This window comes from Erpetoichthys calabaricus, chromosome 3, assembly GCF_900747795.2.
Source record: "Erpetoichthys calabaricus chromosome 3, fErpCal1.3, whole genome shotgun sequence".
NCBI lineage: Eukaryota > Metazoa > Chordata > Cladistia > Polypteriformes > Polypteridae > Erpetoichthys > Erpetoichthys calabaricus.
Genome location: NC_041396.2, coordinates 34,339,262 through 34,364,085, shown reverse-complemented (window position 1 = coordinate 34,364,085; position 24,824 = coordinate 34,339,262). Strand labels below are relative to the sequence as shown.

At 41.1% G+C, this 24,824-nt stretch overlaps 1 protein-coding gene across 2 annotated transcripts in view; it reads right to left on the bottom strand.

The window, feature by feature from the left end:
- Positions 1 to 24,824, bottom strand: part of LOC114647906 (C4b-binding protein alpha chain-like) — a 522,597-nt gene that overhangs the window by 49,488 nt on the left and 448,285 nt on the right. Inside the window, exon 1 of one of the 2 annotated variants that reach the window (XM_028796599.2) lies at positions 11,346 to 11,597. The exons of the other annotated variant lie outside the window; for it this stretch is intronic. Coding sequence (XP_028652432.2) covers positions 11,346 to 11,421 — 76 coding nt within the window. The 5' untranslated portion in view covers positions 11,422 to 11,597. Of the gene's footprint in view, positions 1 to 11,345; positions 11,598 to 24,824 lie in introns of those variants that run through there. 2 annotated transcript variants of the gene reach the window in all.

Below are 24,824 nucleotides of genomic sequence, written 5' to 3'. Positions count from 1 at the left end.
TTTGATCTGCAGTTGTACTCGATCACAGATTTTTAAACACAACTCAAGTACTCTAAAAGAATGTTTCTGCATCTGGCATTGATCCAATTCAGTTTAAAACTTAAGATCCTTGACTATTGTTTTTATGCTAAGATGTTCTCACTAAAAGAAATAGAAAATAAATCATAATTCTGATTTTCCTGTTATAATTATAATGCTTCAAACCCCTGCTGCTTTTCTAATAGCACCACCTGGTTGGTTTACTTTATATTTTTCCAAAAGTATTCCTGAAACCACTTATGAGATTTCACAGCCTTCTTGGTTCCTACTAAATAATGTATGTGGAACCAAAACCTTCACCAGAGTCACAGATGGTCTTCTGTGGTGCCACATGATTCATCAAGCAGCATTTCATTTTGAGACTAACTGCCTCTATGAGAAGGTGGATAAATGGAGAGGAATAAAACAGCAGATTTGAGGGAGCTCGTCCCAAAAGGCTCCTGCTCAACTCTCTGGCCATGCAGGGTAACACATGCAACCTTACACAGTACAATAAATCAAACTTGAGGTATAACATTAGTCTTTCTTACTAAAATACAGTTACATTTCTTAAATATATCAATTATTTATGCTTGCATCCAGAGACACCTTTAAACATGTACAGTATGTATGTTTATTCACTAAAATGATGTTTTAATGCAGGGGGCACATTTTCAAGATAGAGCTGTGCCCATACTCTCCACTTCACACCTCCAGCTATAGCAGCCACAAAGGGGTCTGCCACTAGAGGTCCTTAGCCAAATCCTCCTTAAATTTTGATACTTGTGGTTTAAGTAAAAAAAAAAAAAAAAAAAAAGCAACTTTTGAGAAAAAAAAAAGTTTTTTTCACTGAATAATTTTCACATCTGAAAATGTGAGTGTAAGACAAGGCTTATGAACAATAAAGACATTTTCTTATACCTTTTTCTATTCATCTTTAACAAAGGTGTGAATGACTCCAGTGGGTGCTGTCTTTGTCAGTAATTGCTTTTACATCCATCATATGGACACATACATTATAACTGGAGAACAGGCATCCCGGCCAGGAAGGAGGATGGTTTCACACCCAGACAGGAGGCTAGAGCAGAAGAACAAATGGATTGGCCGGTGGGGCAAGAAAATAAGTTTGTGTCCGACCGGTATCAAATAATGGATTGACCAGCCATAGCCAAGAATCAGGAGCAGTTCTAGCCCTCAGATGCCAGGTGGCAGTGGTCCTCACATGGGAATCCAGTCAGGACACCCGGAGAGGTGTTTGGCATATGGAGTCTGGAAATGCAGCCCTGTCTGGGTCCCTGGGGAATCGACAGAAGGCACCAGAGAACCCCAAACCACAGACACAGTAATGCCCAGCAAAACTTTGGAGTTCAAATAAAGAATATTTATTTAAACAAAAATACACTCCACAATCATTTCTGCAAAGACTGCCCCAAAAAAAAACACAAAAATAAACCAATTCTTCCTTCTTCTGTCCTCCTTTTGAGTGTTGCCCACTGCCTCCTGACTCTGACTCGTCCACATGTGGCAGTGGGCTCCCTTTTAAATCAGACCCAGGAATTCTTCCGGTTCCATGCCATATTTTCCTGAAAGCACTTCTGAGCCATAGAAAAAGTAAGGAGGTCCTCCCTTGACAGCACCCTCTACTGATTCCCGACAAGGCTGCATTTCCGGACTCCATATCCAAACCAACCCTGCCGGTGTTCCAACTAGGTTCCCACACGAGGACAACTGCCACCTGGCATATGGAGGGTGGAACTGCTCCTGATTCCTGTCTATTGCTGGTCCATCCATTATTTGATACCAGTCAGAGACAAAGTTATTTTCTTGCCCCACTGGCCAGTCTATTTGTCCTCCTGCTCTCCTCCCCATGTGAAAGAACTTCCAGGCTGAGAACTACTTCCTTACTACTTGTTACCACCATTCTGCATGAAAACATGAGACTAAACATTTTTCTTGACCATCGCTACAAACCACATGTGGTTAGTAATATTTTAAAAAATATTTTTGGGTGGAGTATTTCTTAACTGTATGCCCCATCCTTCATCCCAAACTGTAGTCTGCACCACTGAAAGGATTTATTACACTAAAGGCAAGTCACAAAACTGGGCTCAACATAGGCAAGCTTATTTACAGCCAAAGTTTCATAAAATAAAAAGGCAATGGACCAAACGGCATAACGTCTCAAGACCCTGGAATGAGTCCAACACCTCTTCAGGCTGTCCAACAATAAAAGCACCGACAACACATGCTCCTGATGGGAAAAAATCTTTAATGCAAATATTCCTAAGACTGAGCATGGGAAGCAATGACATAGCTAAACAACAGCCTTTAGTTTCTTATGACTAAGAGTTTCTTGTTTTTGGACTGTTACTTTAACTACTTCCATTCATACGAGATAGCAGCGTAAATAAACAGTGACCTGAAGTGCAGTTGCTGTTAATCCATTTGCTGTGCTCAACCCCAAGCAGCAATTTTAAGAATTATTGTCAGCAGTTAGTTTCTGCCGGGGCTCAGCTCCAGGACCTCAAAATCTACATAAATAACTTCTTTGTATATTTTATAACATTTAAATAAACAAAATTTATCAGACACAGACTTTATCTCAACTTTATAAAAGTAGCCTAGCTAACATTACATATGTTTTTTGAATGGTTGATGTGAAAAAGAAATCAAAACAAATTTTGAGTTAAAAAAAATAAATAAAAAAAAACTTCTTCCAGTATGACGATGGTGGCTGAGAAATAAAACGACTGGCGATGGAGATGAAGGCAAAGAGTGTGGACAATGGAAGCTGAAACAATTTAAGACAGCAAGATATGTGAGACACATAAGTATCCCGATAATGAAATTCAACATTAACAGAGCTGCTTTGCACTTCTGGGTCCAAATTTCTGTTGTCAGTGCACCTCTGTTCTGCCTCTGGGTAGTCAGTAGGAGCTGTAGCACCTCATGATTTACAAATTAAGTACTGGTTATTATGAAAGAAACTCTAAGCTGCCACCCCCTCTGACCTAAACATAACTGGGCCTGAACTCAAGATGGTTTGAATTTTTCTACTAGGGCAGATCCTACCAGGTGTCCAAGAGAGGATGTTAAAGTTGCATCACACACACAGGGGTGCCCCAAGGAAGTGGTACTGCGTTCTCCCCTCTTTTGATTGTACACCACCTCACTAGGCCCTACCTTCTAATCCACTGCATTCTAATATCACTGCTGTCAGCTGTACTGGCCATTTCCTTCAGCCATTTCGGCTATTTAATACTTTACCTCCATAAAGCTCGGTTCAATACCATTAACAACTACAAGTCAGTACATAATAGGGCTGTCAAATTATCCAAAAAATATGGTTTGTATATCCATCCCGCTATATCCTAACCACAGGGCCACGGGGGTCTGCTGGAGCCAATCCCAGCAAGGCAGGAAACAAACCCTGGGCAGGGCGCCAGCCCACCACAGGGTACACACACACTAGGGACAATTTAGGATCGCCAGTCCAACTAACCTGCATGTCTTTGGACTGTGGGAGGAAACCGGAGCACCAGGAGGAAACCCATGCAGACACGAAGAGAACATGCAAACTCCATGCAGGGAGGACCCGGGAAGCGAACCCAGGTCTCCTAACTACGAGGCAGCAGCGCTACCCACTGCGCCACCATGCCGCTCTGGTTTGTATATTCAAATTAGAAAAAACCTGTGGCGCAAAAAAAAAAAAAAAAAAAAAAAAGGAATCTTAGTGGTACTCAGGCAACTGCTACTTAATTGTGAATTTCCCCTTGGGATTAATAAAGTATCTATCTAAATAGAACAGCCATCAAAATTCCTAGCATCTGCACCACCATATTTCTTTCAGTCTAGTACTGACAGTTGGTTGTGAAACTCCTTTCCAGAACAGCATGCCATAAAAGCAGCCACGAAAAAGAGCAGAAATCCATTATTATCAATATTTGTTCCTTGTAGCGCTTATGACACCGTTGCATAGGTGCCACTTGTAACATTCAGCTGGAGTCTCATGGTGCAGACATAATGAGATGGGTCTTGCTGGCAAGCAGGCGCAGCTAAGGCAGTCTTAGGACAGGAGGAATTCCAGTTAGTGAGTAAGATAGCAACAGGGTGAGAACAGAGAACAAAGTAAAAAAGCAAGCAAGAGGCAGGCAGGTCAGATGCAGACTTGTTTTGTTATTCTGGAAGCGTCAAACAGGCGGTGGCAGGGTACAATAAATATATCACGACATTCAGAATAAAAAGCTATTCAGCCCCAGTGGATGCACCTGGGAAAATGGGACTGTCACAGTAGCAAGTCAGGGTCCACATAATCTGCCTACTTGTTTCTACTTTACAGAGGAAGCAATATTTTAATAAAGGTGGCATAAATATTTTTAATTACACCTCATCGTTTTAGGCACTGGGTGTCAAACCAACAGCCACGTAAGATGGAAAATAATTGTGGGACTGCATGTTCGAGGCTCTTCAAAGTTGGTGTCTGAAAGCTTTGTAATAAAAGGAAAATCAGAAACTTTCCATTTGCTTTTGGTCTTAGCATTAAACAGTCAGGGATCTCAGGTTTAAGTGTGAATGGGACAGAATCAGATGCACCACAATACTTTTTGAGAACTGGAAAAGCATTTAGAAGGACTGCTCCGAGTTCACTTGTGGATCAAAGTGCAGAGTAGTGGGACAGGAAAAAAAAAAAAAAAAAGTTGTAGGTGGTCTGACTAAGTTTTACTAATCAAGGTATAAACTAACCATTCAAAATTACGAAAAGACTAATAGAAGAAGCGAAGTGCAAAAATACTGTAGATCACTAAAATACTGTAGCTTTGATTGTTAGAAAGAACTTTTATTTTTCCTCTGGGGAAAATTTGGCTTTTTATAGAAGCTCTTTAAATAAGTACAGAGTATATACACTGCCTGACCAAAAAAAAGTCGCCACCAAAAAAAAGGTCACACACACTAATATTTCGTTGGACCGCCTTTAGCTTTGATTACGGCACGCATTCGCTGTGGCATTGTTTCGATAAGCTTCTGCAATGTCACAAGATTTAGTTCCATCCAGTGTTGCATTAATTTTTCACCAAGATCACAGTCTACAGTAGGCACTAGGCATGATGGGTGCATCACTTCATCTGCCTCTCTTCTTACCCTGATGCACCCATCTCTCTGGAACAGGGTAAATCTGGACTCATCAGACCACATTACCTTCTTCCATTGCTCCAGAGTCCAATCTTTATGCTCCCTAGCAAATTGAAGCCTTTTTTTCCAGTTTGCCTCACTGATTAGTGATTTTCTTACGGCTATACAGCTGTTCAGTCCCAATCCCTTGAGTTCCCTTCTCATTGTGTGTGTGGAAATGCTCTTACTTTCACTATTAAACATAGACCTGAATTCTACTGTTGTTTTTCTTCGATTTGATCTCACCAAACGTTTAAGTGATCGCCGATCACGATTTTTTTCCGGCCACATTTCTTCCTCGAAGACAATGGGTCCCCACTATCCTTCCAGTTTTTAATAATGCGTTGGACAGTTCTTAATCCAATTTCAGTAGTTTCTGCAATCTTCTTAGATGTTTTCTCTGCTTGATGCATGGCAAGGATTTGACCCTTCTCAAACAGACTAACATCTTTTCCACGACCACGAGATGCGTCTTTTGACGTGGTTGTTTAAGAAATGAGAAGCAACTCATTGCACCAGTTGGGGTTAAATAACTTGTTGCCAGCTGAAAGATAATCGCCCATGCAGTAATTATCCAATAGGAGGCTCGTACCTATTTGCTTAGTTAAATCCAGGTGGCGACTTTTTTTTTGGCCAGGCAGTGTACAAACACACACACACACGATGGTCTGAACACACACGCCAAAATGACTAAAAAAAGAAAGAAAACTTGTCAGTCCCATTCCCAGTAAGGCATTATGCAGACATATTGGTGTTGATATAAAGGAGTCCCCATAATGTTTCTTGACACCCTTCTGCTGAATGATTCACTGGATGAAAGTCCTCAGTGTTAGTGTGTCAGGGAGAGGATATGCAGAATTATTTAAAATGGCACTTAGTTTTATTTTAACTCTCTCCTTCGCTATGATCTCCAGGGTATCCAGATTATGCCCTTAACTGAGCCGGCCCTTGTAATTAGCTTGTTAATCTGGCAGGCGTCTCTTAAAGTCATGTTACCAGTCAAACATACCACAGTATAGAAAATCGCACTGGCCATCACAGCATACCACACCACGCCTGGAGTAACAGAATGCCAAAATTATTGTGGGTAAAACAAAAAAAACTCTCTTTGACAATCGAATTTCAGCTTTTGCCTTCGAACAAGACCCTTTTTAAATAAATTTGAATTCAATTTAAATAGCAAAGTTTGATTTGACATCCCTAGTACATCTCCTTGTGATGATGGTCACCAGCTATCCTTTATTGACCACAATGCGCTTTTCTCACATTGATGCAGATTCACTCTATACAACACCCAGCATATCAGGCTGTATTTGACAGAGAAAGAGCACAGCTTCTGGTTCAGGCACAGGTCACATTGTCCCTTGACGACTGCAACACCTCACTAGCAGGGGTACCTGCATGTGCTGACAAGCCACTGCAGACTCAAACCTCACCTTGCCTGATGAAGGGGCCTTAGCTACCTCGAAAGCTTGCATTTGTAATCTATTTAGTTAGCCAATAAAAAGTGTCATTTCACCCTACTTTCTCCTGTATCAATCTATGGCTAACACGGTACAACACTCTACTTCTTTATAACCAGTGAGAATCGCCCGTGTCGCTCCTCTTTCGCTATAGTGGGAACCAGCGCAGCACACATTAAGTTCAAATCTTTACTGCTGGCCTAAAGAGCAGTCAATGGAGGCACTCATTAGGTCCTATGCTCCTCCTTACCAACTCGGGTCTGCTAGTGAACCTATACGAAGGGATCAAATCTCAATTCAGACTCTTTTCATATGTAGCTCCTAGATGGTGGAATAACCTGCCTACCTGCATTCGAACTGCCAACTCCCTCATGAGGTTTAATACTCTCATGTTCTGGGAATACCTTTCTAATTGAAAACTGTTTTGATGTTGGGGTCATTAGAGCGTAGACATGAGTAATGAGTCTTGTGTCATTCTGCTTGGTTTACAGCTCTTCGCTTGTGATGGTCAATTTTGTAATCGTGGGCCTCATGTATAACGCCGTACATAGAAGTCACACTAAAGCATGGAGTACAAACAAAACTAGCAATGTGCATACACACACAAAAAGATGCAGATGCATAAAACTGTGCGTAAGCTGTACTGTAAGCACATTCATGGAGAGCTCTGTCCATGTCTTACTACCTGTCTCTAACTCTTACTCTCTCGATTTTAATTTGGTTCTAGTGGATTTTATGCTGCATTCACGTGTCATCAGTGCTTTTGGTGCTACGAGTTGAAACGAGTTTCACACTTCCACTACAGCACGTTCATGTGAATTTCCAGTTGGGAGCATTGATTTTTTTCTTCTCAGAATCAAAATGTAGAGGCATGCCTCATCTTCAACCAGCCAAGGTAGGTACGTGCAACTCTCTGCAGCGACACAAATTAAATTCAAATCCCTGATGCTTGCCATTAGAATAGTCAAAGGGTCAGTGCCTCTATATATGGAAACACTTGTGAGGTCCTATGCTCCTTCTTGACCACTCAGGTCTGTGGATGCCAAATTCAGCCAAGACTCTATACGTGTGTAGCTCCTAGAAGTCGAACGAGATGCCCACCTCCACTTGAACTTCTGACTCCCTCAAATGCACAGGTGGTGCGGTGGTAGCGATGCTGCTTCATAATAAGGAGACCATGGGTTCACATCCTGGGTCCTCCCTGCGCAGACAGTGCTTTGAATAGTGAGAAAAGCGCTACATAAATGTAATGAATTATCATTATATTATTATTAATGTGTTTAAGAAGTGATTGAAGACTTTCTTGATATTAGTTAGGTTTTTATAATCATTTTGTACTTTGTTCTGAGCTCTTCACTTGTGATTATCAATTTGTACTCTTTTCATGTAAAAATTGCTCAGAAACAAGAGTCCAGACTGATGTTTAACTGATAATGAACTGTTTTATAAGTTCATAATAAGTTCATGGAAAAAAGAAAAGTGTTTGCTAAGTAAATAAACATAAACGAAAATGATGTATCACTTAGTCTACAAAAAAACCAATTAAAGATCTTCTGTATTTTTATCATGAAGATAAATTATTAACGAAACATATTAAATGTGTATCACATTGCTCCAAATGCAATTTGAGCACAAAAACTGGTATTTGAGGCTGACCAGATTATATATATACTGTATATATATATTTTTTTTATTTCACACAATTAACTAAGATTAAGGCAATATTAATTCACAACTTGCTTTGTTTTCTCCGAATTACTGAGTCTGGTATCTCTGCTGCCCAGAGCATCCACCAAGGACCTCCAAGTACCAGAAGATGTCTTAATGGACAGGCTTCTTTATTTGAGACAGATAACCCGTCCACAACTCTAATCTTACCCATAGTGCAACAGGGCAGATCTTGAGGTCTGCAGCTACACTCTATTGGCGCCCATTGGAGTCAACGCCACCAGGTGGAGGCTCCGGGCTGCAAAGATATACTTAAATAAATTATGAGACTCTGAGCTCTCAGTTCTTACGGTGTTCATATTGCCACACACGTGCACATGGGAGGCAGCTAAAGGGCTTGAGTACGGGGAATTCTGAGTCAGACCAGGATGTGACAGAGTGCACCGACTCTTTTTCTCCCTTTCCTGCAGACCATTCACGGGAGATTCCACCTGGCCCTGTTGACGTCACTTCTGGCTCGGAGCCTATGAAGGAAGACCTTGCCAGCTCCGGCCCCTGTAATGTCATATCCGGGCTCGAGCCTATGGCTGAAGATCCCTATGAGCCCGACCCATCTGACTTCACTTCCTGTCTTCCCCTTTAGAAGCCTCCACCTTTCCCCTATTCCCTCAATTCTGTTTTGTGCACATCAGTGCTGTTACACATTTTGCAACTTTGCAGCCAGGATACCAATATATGGGTGGCTGCACCAAACCTTCTTATGACTCTTATGTCTGGTTTTTACATCAATATGGAATTTCTGACTTGGAAACTCGGATTTATTGTCTGGAGAATAGCATGTGCACACAGTTTACAAATACTTTAAAGGCCTGGATCTTTGGTTTTTATCCAGGACACTCAGACTCCTCGCTCAGTCTCTCGAGCGCCCCGATCAGAGCCTCCATTGACTCTGCAAAGATCAAAGCATTGTCAGCAAAGTCAAGATCAGTGAATCTTTCTTCACCAACGGATATCCCACAGCCACTGGACCCCACGTCCCTGCCAAACACTGAATCAACTGGGAAAAACACAGAGGTTCTGCCTCCACTCTACACAGTATTCACAGTACCAGTGTACAGACCAGTCATAATATTCATCAACTTTTGGGGGATCCTGCGAAGTCTCACGTCGAACATATTAGGAAAACTGACAAAAGCTGCAAAGAAAATCTGCTCATATTCGCATTTGTGCTCCATTAGAACTCAGTGTCTGGATGCCGTTGTAGAAGAAGAATGTTCTCCTCAGCACCATGTATTTTTGTGTGTTTAGTAAATTAGAATTTTTATAATAACTACTGTATTTTGTAACTTGCCAGTGAGAGACGCTTTGGCTTATGAACTAACAAAAATATGTTATTCCAGGGTTCAGGAGAAATAGTGCCCACATGAATAAAATCTAAGCTGTTTCTTGTTTTCCCTTTCTCAGAGTGAATATTTCAGGGACAAGGTCACAAGGCTGCAGAAAGTACATGTCGTTTATGCAAAGGCGTCTCTCCTGTGCTTAGCTTTGAGAACACAGATAATGCTTAGCTCAACAGACATATTGTTTAACTTTACTGTTTTGATAAGGATGTTCTTTCTGTCTTATTAATCATGAGATGCTGAAGTATAAAAAACCCCTCCTGGCTTTTGATCAGGGTTCAATTGAGCTTTGCGGCAACAAGTTATGCTCTTTTGAATCTCTACTTACTGTGACTCCGAATAAAATAAATAATAAATACAGAGAATTGAGAAAATATTATCTGCCTGCTTTTTAGTGTGCCTTTTTCGTCCACACCGTAGATGGTAGATTTCATAGGTATGAAACCAGACTGCTCCAGTTGCTAGTAGGTGAGCAAGTGATCACAGATCCTACAGAGGATGACCCTTGCAAGAACCTCACCTGGCATTGAGAGCAGTTGTAGTTCCCCCAATTCAGGCGATCACCCTTCCCTTTCTAGATAGGGTCAATAAGTCACATTTTCCAGTCAGTTGGGATGACGCCCGTCTCCCAAATGGAAGGAAAGATTGCTCGCAATGCAAGGAGGACAGCCTTACCACCTGCCTGGAGAAGTTCACCCCGGATATCACAGATCCCTGCAGCCTTCCCTCCCCTCAGCTGGTTGACCATCTGTGCCATCTCAGTGAAATTGGGTGGTTCACAGCTAATTGGAGGATCGGCCTCAAGAACCGTGGACCCGGAGATGTCCAATGTGCTTGCGTGTGTCAGCTTTGAACAGCTGCTCAAAGTAGCCAGCCTAGCGGGTCAAAACTGCAGCATCATGTGTAAGGACAGGTCATCACCCGCCCTGACTGCGCCTCTTCGGATGTGCGTAATGCTTCGATTCCTCTGTAAGCAGGACGTGGCTCACTAGACCATTGATTGTGTCACTTTATAACAGATTCTAATAAAAGCCTCTTTATCTGCTCTCACAGCTCTCGCAATTGTCTTTCTCAGTTCCCGGTACAGACCTGAGTTACCATCGAGCTGCGCACTGCGTTCCTCTTGATGATCCTCTTGATGCCCTGCGATACGAAACATCTCCTTCTGGGCACACAGGCAACATCGAGCTTTCTTAACTCTCACTTGAGAAACGACCCTTAATACTATGGTTTCGACAATATCATAGGATCAACTGTTAATATGATACTAACACGTGCTACCGTACGCGAGGGGGATGCTGGTAAAAATGTGGACAGAATGCTAAAGAAAAACGCCACAAAGGTGCGGGGCGGGGCAGACGCGCTCACTCACTCGAAACTATAATCTTCACAGCGTACCGAACTTATTTTGGGTTCTACCGATCCCTCTGGCACAACCACATTGGTGCAACACACCAGTATACCAAACACAGCTACCCCATTCTGTGTACGGCAGAGCCCCGAAACCCTGGTAGCGACACACCCGCCGGCCCATTTGCCCCTTTTATCCTCTCCCACTTCACTACCCACCTGAACTCCTAAATAGATTTCATATACACCCGGATCGATCACCCAGGCCTCAACTCACCGGCTACGAGTCCAACAAGGCCCAGTACCACCAACAGCTCGATTAATCCTCCGAATACACAGGGCACGGCTTTCATAATGACGAAGTGCCGGGCTCTTTGTTCGCTCGTCCGATACAAAATGAGAAGAAGACTTCAAGATCCGTACTGGTAAGCAACGGACGTTGCTGATAAAAGGAAAAACAAACAAAAAGTGCGTCAGGTCCGCCAGCAGTACAGAGCTACTCAACACTCAAAAAGTGGGTGGAGGAGACAATTTTTTTTTTCTTTCTTAAAGTGGCCGCACTCACATTTCCTCATGAAACGCTCTGAAACATGAATTGTTCACGTCGTGGGCATGCTGTCCATTAACTTCAAATTGTAAGGTTCCATATGTACGACTTATCATCACAAGAAATGTATTCGAACGAAGTAAAGCTTCGCATCTGGCAACTCCGTTTCACGCCAGTAATTGCTTGACTTTTGGGATGTTGTAAATCCAGCAGCTAAAACGAAGCTCTCAAGATTTACATATGGATAAACAGCACCCAGAACGATTTGTACGCGGGACAAAAATCTGACTATCAACTATCTTTTAAATCATTTTGGAAATGTTTTGTTTTTCTACTTGTAGATGTTTAATGCCGGCTTACACGTTTAAACGTATTACTGCCCTCTGCTGGGTGGAGGACTTAGTCGTCCTTGCTTTTCTTTCCTGCAAGCTTCCTTCAAATAGGATGTTTTTAATTTGGAAGTAGACGGTTAACATCACAGGGTTACGTTGAAAAATTATTTTGATTATTTCATGTGATCCGTATACTGTATATTGTTGCGCACTGAATTCATAAATTAAAATAATTTTTGTCCATCACATAACATTTTTTCACAAGACACATTTTTTAGCTGTCACTTGCAGGTGTTTTTTGTTCTTCACACTATATAGACAGACATCGGACTCATTTTTAAAAACTTAAAAAACAAATCTATTAATATATAAGGACTCCACTTTTCTATTAATTCTATATATATTATGTAAGTGTGTGTTGATTTATTTCTTGTGTGTTATTTATTCATTGTTACTGTTATATAATTTAAATGGGTTTATCTTTTCTTGCAACTATTTCTTTGACATTTTGTAAAACACTTTGTACTGCTTCCTGTGTATGAAAATGTACTATCGAAATAAATGTTCGAAATGTCAATCCTTTATTTTATTGATAATTTGCTTGAATTTCTGTCCTAATCCTGCTAGATTTGTCCTCTGACTTCACATTGGTCAACAATCAGATCCTCCTTGCCACCCTTTCTGACGCTGGCATCACTCTGATTGCCCTAAAGTGTTTTGAGTCCTGTCTCTTGGGCAGACCTGCCCTGGAATGGAGAGATGTCAAGGGTGCATCAGACAAGTGTTGGAGTGCCCCAAGGATCAGAGCTGGGCCCTCTCCTCTCTATCCACGTCCTCATTAGGTACCATCATCTTGTCCCATGACTTCTCAAATCAGTGCTCTGCTAATACTAGTCACCTACACCTGTCATTCCCTTCAGAGGACCACACAGTATAAGACAGAATTTCTGCGTGTCTCACGGATATTGCAACCTGGATCAAGGATCACCATTTCTAGCTCAGCCTGGCAAAGATGGACCTTCTTGTTATCCTAGTTCAACCGTCCATTCAGCACCCCATCTCTGTTCAGCTTGGCTCATTATCACTAACACCCACCAAGTTGGTGTGCAACATTAGGGAGGTGATCAAGGACCTGCTGTCCTTCAGGGACCATGTTGTTACGGTCACAAATCATTGATGCTTGCCTACAGTGTAGTCAATGGGTCAGCGCCTCTATATATACCATATATACTCACGTGTAAGTTGGGTCTTGAAACCTGAAAAATCGATCAGGTTTCAAGACCTGACTTCTACGCCCGTTCAAGAATACGACACTTAATTTTGAACCAGTTTCTCAGACACATTGAATTTTGTTGCAGCAGTGCAGTTACGAATTTCTTTCGCAACTTCAATGACTTTTAATTTAAAACCAGCTTCATATTTTCTTCTGATCGAACGCTCCATCATAGATAAGGGATGCTCTTACAATAAAGGTGTATGAGGGTGTGAGATACAAAAAGCAGAAAACAGTGTAAAGTCACTTCAGAATAGTTTGGGTATTACTGTGTGGTCACATAGGCACAATACATAGAAAAAAAGGCCGTGTGCTCTGTGGTTACTCTCTCAGGTGGGCGTTAGCATATCATAATTTCTTGGACCAATAGGGTGAGTTTTCTGCATTCCACTTATATGACCGACATTATAAAATACTGGAAATTATACTGTAAAATCAAGCCCTGATTTATCCATTGGAGAACTTAAACACGAGTATATACAGTATATGTGAACACTTTGAGGTCCTATGCACCTTCTTGACCACTCTGGTCAGCTAATGAAGAGCATCTGGTGATGCCACCTCTGTGGGATATCACATCTCAGTCCAGACTCTTTTCATGTGTAACTCCTGTCTAGTGGAATTAGCTTCCACCTCCATTCAGAATTGTGACTCCCTCAATGTGTTTAAGATGCGTTTGAAGACTCTCTAATGAATTCCTCTAGAACTAAACCCTAGGGATTTAACCTGATATATTTTGAGCTTTTCACTCATGATTAATGTTATACCCTTGTCCTGTAAGACTTGTTCCCCCAGGCTGCTGTTTACTTGATAACGTTGATCTCTTCTGGATAAAACTGCCTGCTAAGCAGATACATGTAAATGTAATATTTTCTAATATTAAAATCTATGTTTAAAGCAAAACCATTATTTATTTGACAATAAAGTCAGAATATACAGTAGCTGGACTTGAACATGATGATGAGTCCACAGCAGGTAGTAGCAGGTCTGGGCCCGTCCATCCCCACCAATGATAAATCTCACCGGAGTGTGGCAAACATACCTCAGTGTGACTCGGGCACGTGATCAGTGCACTTGCAAATGATCAGGACAGTGTTTCTCTTTTTGCTGTTGATTGTTGTACTTCTAATTCATACTATGGCCTCTAGAGGTTGACTGAATACTTCAGGTATTTTTTGCCAAGTTCATGGAGAGTTTGTATTAACAAAACAGTAGAACACAGCAGATTGGGTTCAGAAGGATTGACCCGCTAGTGAAAAGCTACAGCTTGGTGCCTAAAACACCAGACCTTGCTTGGGAGATCCTCATCCAGTGCTGCTCCCAGCGCTTCATAATTTGCTTGGTTTAATGAAGCAGTCTGTCAAAGCCCTGTTGGAGGATGGAGCCCCGTTTTATATATTTATTACTGAACGTTTCTGGGGTTATCTGAGGATACATTGACAGAGGACAACTCTTTTCCCAGACCTACTATTAGAAAACTGATTTCTGATGCAGAATGAGATGGTGCAATGAATGACCTGGAACAAGAGGCTTGGGTATCAGTCAAAGAAACAATGGTTATGTTTTTAGGTAACAATACAGATCTAAATTATAAAGAATTGTGAAAAATATATTGGTTAAATTTAAGGAATTGGATTGCAATGTGAATCTCAAAGATTATTGTTTGGATTCACATTTAGAATTTTCCTTGAGAAGCTTGTGGCAGTGAGTGAAAAGTAGGGTGAAAGATTCCATCAGAATATCAAGGACATGGAAAGAAGTTATCAGGGACGTTGGGACATCAGCATGATGGAGGACGACTGCCAAAGGATTTATGGGAATGCAACAGAAAAAGTGTATAAATGACAGGCCACCAAACAAAAAACTGTGACAAAGTGACAAAAACTAGAGAAGTTCTGCCTAAGTGAATGAATATGTACTGTTCTTTTATTTGCATGTTTAAAATATTAGATTGACTAAACATGAAATTTGTTAAATTTAAATTAAATCTCTTTTCAGTTTTGTACTGAAATTTGACCCGATTGAAATATTACAATTACACTTTTGTATTGTGTTCATAAGTAGAAATAAAAATAACCTTTCATAATTTAAACAATTTTAATGAGTTTAATGCTGCAGGCCTGTCCATTCTTCCACGTCATCATTATTATTTTGCACCGTCACACCCACGATTAAGTGTGAAAGCTTTAGATTCGTCAAAAATTTCAGTCTCCAGTTTTTGACGGATCTCAACATTTTAGAGTTCCCTGATACCGAAAACATTGATATCTCGATGATGGGTGTGCGTCTGTCTGTGTGTCACAGTTTCTTGAGGATAGTCTCGAGCTAAAACGACTGGATGGAAAAATACCAAACTTGAAACTTAAGCCTGTTATGAGATGACGATGTGCTCTAGAGGAACCCTCATATACCGTAATTCTGTAATTAATTATGAATTCTTCTCATCAGTTGCTATCATAATGACCTATTTTATGATTAGAAAGATCAGCATCAGAGCAGTCAATAATTACTGAAATGTTATAGAACAGTTTGGCTAACTTGGTTCCTAGGGCACAAAGCCTACTGATGCTCACGTATGAATTATTTGAATATGGGTGTAAAGCCAGCAACAATTGAATAACAAAGAAAAACAATATGAAATTATGATTAACATATCCAGAGTATAACAGTCATATTAAAATGTTAAGATATTGTTTAGTTGTGTAAAAAGAAGGCAGGAATATTTATTATTTTCAGCCTGTAAGGATATAATTATTAAGTTTATCTCTACTGTGAAAGCCAAAAAGAATGGGAATATTAAAGAATATTTTGTCATGCATGTATGTCAGAGGACATCCTCGCAGGCTCAGTCGAGGTATGTGATAACCCGCCAAGATGAGAGAGGGGTTCTGCCACCAAAACTACCTTCTCAAATTTTCTTCATAGTGCAGAGAAGTTGCCTGATGAAGGCATTTAGTGCCATCTCTTCTGATCTCGCCACAATAAGATCCTGGGCATCCTGGAAGCAGGTGTCACTTTTTGGCCAGTGCAACCCACAAGAAGGAGTTCCACTAAAGACACTAAAACCCCATATCTAGTGTAATTATGATTACCTGCTGAAGGGACATGTGCCTACAAGTGCAAGTTTTGCTGTTTTCTTTTCTTTTTATCTTCAGGCAAATAAAAGGGATGAACTGTTTGGTGTCCCAAAATCTTTTCTGTTGTCTTGAGCTGTCATTCCTACACCTGGCCTCAATATACTGTATATGGGTACATTATTTACCTATAAATAATATTAATGCATAACAATTAAATATTTGTTTCTTACCAGCAGGATCACCTACTTGTATAAAAAAATTTAAGAGCACACTTAATCATCAGTCTAAGACCAAGTCAGTTAAGCTTCAGGGATATCATTCTGTCCAGTTAGGAAGCACAAGCAATTTAGAGTCAATTTCACCTGCTTTGGTGCAAATAAAAGTGAACAACAAGTGCACTGGAGACACAACAGCAAGACAATCCAAAAAAAGGAAATGGTTTTGCAGGTGGTTGCCACAGATAATTGCTCTCTCCTTATCCTTCCTGACTAATTCTTTTCTAGTTTTGCATGTTGCTGCTGTCCTTGTCACTACTGGTAGCATGTGGTGGTATGTGTAGCTGATTCAGGTTGCAAAGGTAGTCCAGCTCCTCCAGGATGACACCATCCATACATGCCAGCGTAAGAAGGTTTCAAGAACATGGAGAGCTGGACAGGGCTGTAGAAGGGTATCACCGCGGTATCTGCTTCTTTGTGCAAGGAGGAACCAGAGAAGCACTGCCAGAGCACTATAAAATGATCTCCAGCTGGTTGTTGGTGTGCATTTTTCTGATCAAACGGTCATAAACTGTCATAGACTCCATGAGGGTGGCATGATGGCCCAAAATCCTCAGCCAATCACTGTGCAGCTGTGCATTAACCAGAGAATACCACAATTGGAAGCTCCTCCATTGGCACCCTATTCTCTTCACCGAGACATTAAACAGCTTGGAGATGCCGTGGTGAATGTTATGCAGCCTGCAACATTATCCAACATGATCAGTTTGACAGTTGGTCAGTGTCTAGGTGGGGCATATCCTTGGAGGGTTGCACAGACCTCCACATGCTAGGCAACGGTACTCTCACTGCTGATGAAATTCTCAGCAATTGTCAGACCTTACACTGGTGCAGTGAGCCCTTGGTTCCTCTTGGTGCAGGATAACGCTCAGCCTTATACAGTATGGTCAGGCAGTTTCTGGATGTCAAAGGCATTGATGCCACTGACTGGCCCGCATATTCCCAAGGTCTCCTCTCATCTCCTGGTATCTCCTCCATGCTCTTGAGACCTTATTGTGATGGCACAGAGGAGCTGGACTACCTGTGTAACCTGAATCAGCTGCATGTATCACCTTGTGTTACCAGTAGTTACAAGGGGCCTCATGTATAACGCCGTACATAGAATTCACACTAAAACATGTTGAACGGACAAAAACAGAAATGTGCGTATGCACAAAAAAATCCAGATGCATAAATCTGTGTGTACACCAACTTCCACGTTCTTCCGCTACATAAATCCTGGTCAGTGTGATATGTATCGCATGTGCAAGCACCTAACGCCACACCCCGTCTCCTGCCAAAATTATGCCTCTTTGAATATGCAAATCAATATAAATAGCCCTTAAGTTCAGCTTTCTGTGAAAAGACAATGGCAAAAGCAAGAGGGAAAATAGAAGAATTTCAGCAAATACCAAGTGGAGGCAAGGAAAAATGTACTATTTGTTAGTTTAAACAGTGGTATAAACAACAAAAGGAAGTTGATAGAGTGACATAGGGTGTCGGAGAAACTGAAAGCTCAAGTTCACAAAGTCGCACAGTGCCCAAAATAAAGTCGCCGTGAAAATGCGAGTCGTAGCCCACCGTCTGAGTGTCATATGGAAGCTTATTGGTGTACATAGAAAAGAAAATAAACAGGGACACAGTAGAAAAAAAGGTTAAAATTTCCACTTTAATCAAATAGTTTATTTTGTCATTAAAATGGAATGTCATAAACTTCATCTTAAAATAGTTTACTTTACTAGTTTCTCAAATAAAGTAACAAAGTAGCACATTAAATGCTTTGTATTCTATGTGTTCTTTTATGTACTCTTATATGTGTGAATCACTACGTGCTTCTTAAACGGGCTTTCTCTTATGCCGACAGGACACAGAATAAATTACATCCATGATATTACAGCTCTCTGAACAATTTAAATACTAAGATGTATACTTGATATCATGCTCATGATGATTTGAATAAAAGCATGTATTAAACATGGGGGCACGGTGGCACAGTGGTAGCGACAAGCTGGCACCCCATCCAGAGATTGTTCCTGCTTCCCGCAAGATGCTTGCTGTACTGTGCGCGACTCTCAACAAAATAATATATTGCAGCAGTACTGTCTCTCTCAAACATACTAACCCCCAATTCCTGTCCATTATTTTCTTTCTCCAAGTACCCAGTCGCCACACAATCAGCTCTGTAATAGATGTCAAACCATCTGTAAGCTTAGAATGCCAATTCTTCAAAACTTTTAAGGAACATTGAAATAACTTCTTAGTATATGTTTAATTATTCCATCCATCTATCCACCCAGTGTCGTGCCAGCCCCAGCAAGAATACAGCGCGAGGCAGGAACAATCACTGAATGGGGTGCCAGCTCATCGCTACTGCTGTCCACCATATCCACACATTTAATTATTAACAGTACTATATACATTATTTAAATGATGTTAACATTTTATCTGTATAATGTAATACATATACTTTACTGCATTTCATCTTAAAAATGATATCAAGAGCTACAAGAAGATAGCACCTGGAAATCTAAACAGACTTAGAAGCCAGTCATCATCATCTGTAAATATGCATTTTCTTCTGTTGAACTGAATTCCTATATTGTTATTGTATGGTACAATGAGATTCAATATGCAAATCTTTCATAAATGTATTTTCCTATAAAATGGTAAAATAAGAACAAGAACAATAATAATACGATAAAAAACAATGACAAATATACAATATGAAAACATACGTGGCTCAGGTTGTGCAATATTACAATTGTAATGCAAGTTTAAAGTGAGGTAATTGTACTTATAAGTACAAACAGTTCTACCGGGAACACTTGATGGACTGATTGAGTGTGTTTATAGCTCTTGGGATGAAACTGTTTCTGAACCGTGAAGTCCCTACAGGAAAGGCTTTTGCCGGATGGGAGAAGTTCAAATAGACTGTGCCCATGGCTGAGGCAGTGTGTGCTTGAGACTGTATCACAATAATTCTCCCCGCTTTTGACACAATCTGCCATAGAGCTTTCCGATCAGCTGCTGTAGAGCTTTGATTTCACACTCAGATACAGTGGGTTAAAATACTCTGAGTGGAACACTGAGAGTAGCAACACTAAAGCAGCTATGGTATTTGGAATAGTTTGGCCATTCCATGGACCATTATATTGTTACAGGTCGATTACAATCGGATGCATTTAACTAAAAAACGATATGTGGTTAATTTCAGTGGATTTGATAAAGCCGTGTCAGGGATGTGAATCTAAAAAATAAAGGGAAACCACACAGAAACCGTAGCACTGCTTTGACGCTGGGTGCCATCAGTTTGCAAAAACGAGCGGAAAACTTGTGTACGCCAAGGATTGAGCTGGCGTGAGAATGTGCATGGTTTTACACCAAGTTTAGTTTTTATACATTGTGATGTGAGTGTGGAAATGGGCATACACAACATTTTTGTGCGCACAGTTTATACATGAGGCCCAAGGACACTAGCAAAACACAAAACTAGAGAAGAATCTGTCAGGAAGGATAAGGAGAAAGCAATAGTCTGTGGCCACCATCTACAAAGCCATTCCATTTTTTGGGGGTGTCTTGCTGTTGGCTCTCCAGTTCACCTGTTGTCACTTTCATTTGCACCAAAGCAGGTGAAGTTGATTCACAATTGCTTATGCTTCCTAACAGAACAGGCTGATATCCCTGAAGTTTAATTGACTTGCTGTTAGACTTTAATGATTAAGTGTTCCCTTAATTTTTTTGAACAGTGTATTATTTAAATACATGCAGTTGTTTAAATTAAACTAAAATAGGATAGTAGAGATAGGAGTTTGCAGCTGCCAAAAAAAAACAAAACAAAGCTGAGGGCAACATAGTGTATCAAAATAAAAGGCCTAATTAATGAAATGATTGTGCAAGAGTGCACACACCACACCCCGCATCCTTGTATTACTGATAAAGCGGCTTCAGAAAGTGCATGAATCAACAGATTTCAATGTAGCTTCTAAAATTATTTGGCATATTCAGAACTGATGGTGTGTCACATTTCCAGAGAAATAAAAAGTCTTGTTCACCACCAGGAACTGAAAGTGCTAGTGCCCACAGCTCTGTCGAGGACCGGATGAACAGATCTAAGAAACTGGTAAAAAAAAAAAAAAAAATTGGCAGTGATCAGCAAATATTGACGTGAAAGTTTGTAGAAATCACATCATGAAGAGCCTGGTTAGGAGGCAGTGATGTGAGTACTCCTGTTAATAAATGTCTGGGTTCACCAAAAGCCTGCGGGCACTAAATAGATCAAAAGAGGGTAGGTGCATTACAGACACTTAGAAGGGGGTGGCAATTTGCAGGCCTCATAGTATCTGAAGTACGCAGATCCAATGGAGGCTAAAAACTGTCCTGGCTACAATGGGATACTTCTCAGCTAGCTTGCATGGGTGGCAGCTTCAAGGCAGGACTGTGCACATTTACATTTTATATTATTGATGTTTCTGTCATTAGTATAATAACAACATATAAAAATGCTTGTAAATACGAGTAACACCTAGAATCATTAACCTAATTTCAAATATATACAAATATTTACTAATTTTTCATTTGAGTATTCAAACCTTATTTTTTGCTTGATTTGACAGCTATGAGGAATGGCCTGGATCATTACCCAGATGGGACGCCTCCTTAATAGAGGGACAGGGGAGATGGTTTATGAAGCCACTATCTGCCTCAAGCTGCTATTTGGCAGCTCCCCTGGGGTGCAGCAGTGCCTAAGATCCCCACAGGCCTGTATGGGAATTGGTATTTGTCTTCTCAGCCCTGTTGGGTTCTGGAGGTGCTGCAGGAACTGCTGCGCCCTTTCATATAGGGCACCCGCCTTACCCGGAAGTACTCCCTGGCCACAATTACATAACACTGGAAGTGCTCCTGGGATTCTGAATATAAGGAGGCACCTGCCTTCAATCAGGGAGTCAGACTCGGGAGGGAGAAGACGACGCTTGCCTGAGGAGGAGCGGCGGCATAAGGATAGAAGGAAGAAGTGCTGTGTGCTTTTTTTATTGTGCTGTACTTATTGTACTGTGCTACTTGTGGGAACGGTTTGGGAAGCGTTTCCCACCTTATAAATGAACGTGTGTGTTCCTAGACTTGTGCCTGTGTCTGCTGTGTCGGGTGTTGGGGAGCTGACACGCCTCCTGGTGGTCACACAGCCCTAGTAGGTATGGGACTAAACCAGAGCTATAAAAAGCCTCCATAGGTAAAGTTATCAAAAGCTTCAATTGGATTTCAGTGTGTCTGGGGCAAAGTTCATGTTTTGGGCCCCGCTATTTAGCCTACCATAAGATAAAGATTTCAGCTTTTTTTCTGTATATTAGCAAGTTTTTCAAAGAACCCTTCCCAGAATGCAATGGTGCTTGGTCAAGCCATGGTTTTACGCAGAATAACAACCCACTAAAGAACCATAAAATGCCATTATTCAACCATTATTTTTAAGAGTGCACTTGAGGCCATAATCACTCAAACTTGGGAGTGTGGATTCTGTCTGGGCACATTTTGAATTGAATTAGTCACAGGTTAAAAATGTATTCAAAAGTGGATGAGGAACGGCTGGGTTCCTTGAGCTTCCTGGAACATGTGGCAGGGCATAATCTGGCCATGATTTAAACTTCTATTTATTTTAAAAGTCTCAGTTTCTCTACTTTCCACTTGTATCACTGCATTTGCTCTGATACGCCTTTCTTGGACTATTCTAATAATCTTCTTCTGACACACACTTGATCTTCAGATGCCAGTAGACCACCTCAATGTGGGCAGCACACTCCCAAGTGTGTTTTTTAAGTCTATGAACGCAGAGCACATTTTTCCATTCTCTAATATCTACTCAGATATAAGGAAAATGGCTTCACACAACTAGGTACTTTTGAAAGCTTATTATGCTGGGCAGCTCTAAAACTTCTTTTGGATTTTGAAGTACAAGTCTTCTGGAGACAAGCTAGTCTGCTGGTGGCCCTATTTATAGCTCTTGAACTCGAGACTTTGTTCCATCGAGAGCCGCCTAGTCTTTTCCTGCCACTGCTGTTTATTTTCTTTCTTCACAGGACTGCTGTGACTCTTTTAAATGAAAGCCTTCATCCAGCTTTGAGAGCCAGGCCTAAACAAAAGCACTGCAAGAAATCCACATTTCCCTAGAGAAGGTCATTTCATTTTGGTCGAGATTTTTGTATCAAATATCTCATTTATCACAACGGTCTCTCCCCCACATATGAACTCCAAGTTTCTCCCACTACTCTCACAGCTACACCACTGCCTGGTGCTGGCACTTCCAAACAATTCATTTATGGCCATTTGCCCAGCACATCACATGCCCCATTTCATCACTTGCTGCTCCAACACTTTTAGTTAAAGCCTTCAATACGTTTGCATCAAAAAGCAATGTGGCAGTGGGTGCCCACACCTTCAGTTTCAATTCTGCCTTCATTACAGGTTGGTCTACTGCCATCCTCAGAAATCATGGCAGAATTAAAACTGAATAAATAAAGAACCCCTTGAATAATTCATTTACACATCCATCCATCAATTTCATGAACTTCTTTTTTCTGGTCAGGGTTATATGGAGCTAGAAACTATACTGAGATCAGTGGGCACAAGAGAGGAGAAGGTCCTGGAAGGGACGTCAGACAATCTTATTAATTAATGTTCATTCTGCACGGCTCCTTTCCCAGTAAATGCCACCACTCCGCCCTTTCCATAGGAAAACATGAGATCACATAACATAAAAAATTAATGAGACCCCCATCCATTTACCAGCATATATCTGAATAGCATATTCCAGTGCAGGGTCACAGAGAAGTAACACCCAAATGGCAAACTGAATGACAAAGAAGAGTACAGGGTCCAACAAATGGCACTGGCCCTCTGTGACAAAGAAGGGCCCAGCATTGTACATGGTGCCAATCCAAAAAGCAGTACAATCAGTAGGGCAGCACAACCAAAAGGGAGAGTACTTAAAAATAAGGCATAGAGATTAAAACGGGGGAATATCACGCTTACAATCCATCCAATTTCAAACCCTTCTAATTTATAGTCATGTGACAATTTAAGTGGAAATTGCCTCTTTCCAACATATTTGAACAGGTCAACAACAGATCATCGTGCAAACAGATAAAAGTGATCTACTTGAACAAAAACACAAGGAACAGTTGCCTTTTCAATCATTTATTCAACAAAAACATCAATAGATGTAATGGTCTACTGAAGAAAAAGTAAGTCCACCCTTGGCCTCAGACGCTGGCATTGCTCCCTCTGGCAGAAATGGCTTCTTGTGGGCATTTGGCATAACTCCCCTCCAGTCTCTGACATCGACTGTGTAAAACTGTTGATTTCTCCTCCCTCCATGCAAAATTCCTTCATCTGCAATATGTTTGTGGGTTTTCCTGCATATGCTGCTTGGGTCAAACTTCCACAAAACATTTCAATGGGGGGGTCAAATCAAGGCTTTGACTTGGCCAGACCATAACCCTCCATTTCTTCTTTTTGAGCCATTCCTTGGTGGATTTGCTGGTGTGCTTCAGATCATTATAATGCTGAAAGGGCAATTTTCGGTTCAACTTCAACTTTGTGACAGATGGCCTCACAGTCGCTTCAAGCACACTGTGATATGACACAAAATTCACAATTGACTTGATGCCTGGAAGCACCCCAGGCCCTGAGGCAGCAAATCCATCCCAAACCATAAAATTTCCACCCCAACACGTCACAGTTAGTATGAAGTTCCTTTGGAAATCCGACTTCGCTTGTGCCAGACACGTCTACAGTTACTGCGGCCAAACAATGCTGTCTTTGGTGCACCCGTCCAAAACACATTGTTCCAGAAGGCCTAGTCTTTGGCTAGACGTTCAAAGTTTTTCCTGGCACATCTCACATGCAGGTCACATTTGTGTGATGTTTTTCCGATTGTAGATGTTTGCACTTTGATACCAACTGTTCAACCAAGCGTTACCTGCAGATCCCAACATAAAATTTTCAGGTTCTTGGATATTTATTTAAGTATCAAACGGTCAGCTTTTGAGATTAATTTGCTGCGCTGAGCCACTTCTGGACAAATTAGCAGTCATTTCAAATCTATGCCACTTATAGATGAGTTTTCTTACAGTGGAATTATTGATCTCAAATAATTTAGAATCTTTTAAAATTCCTTGCCAGACTCCTAGGCGTCCGCAGTCTTCTTTCTGGAGGCCTTGGGGTGCTCTTTTTATCTTGGCAACAACAACCACAAACATCAATAGGATAGAGAGCACTGGACC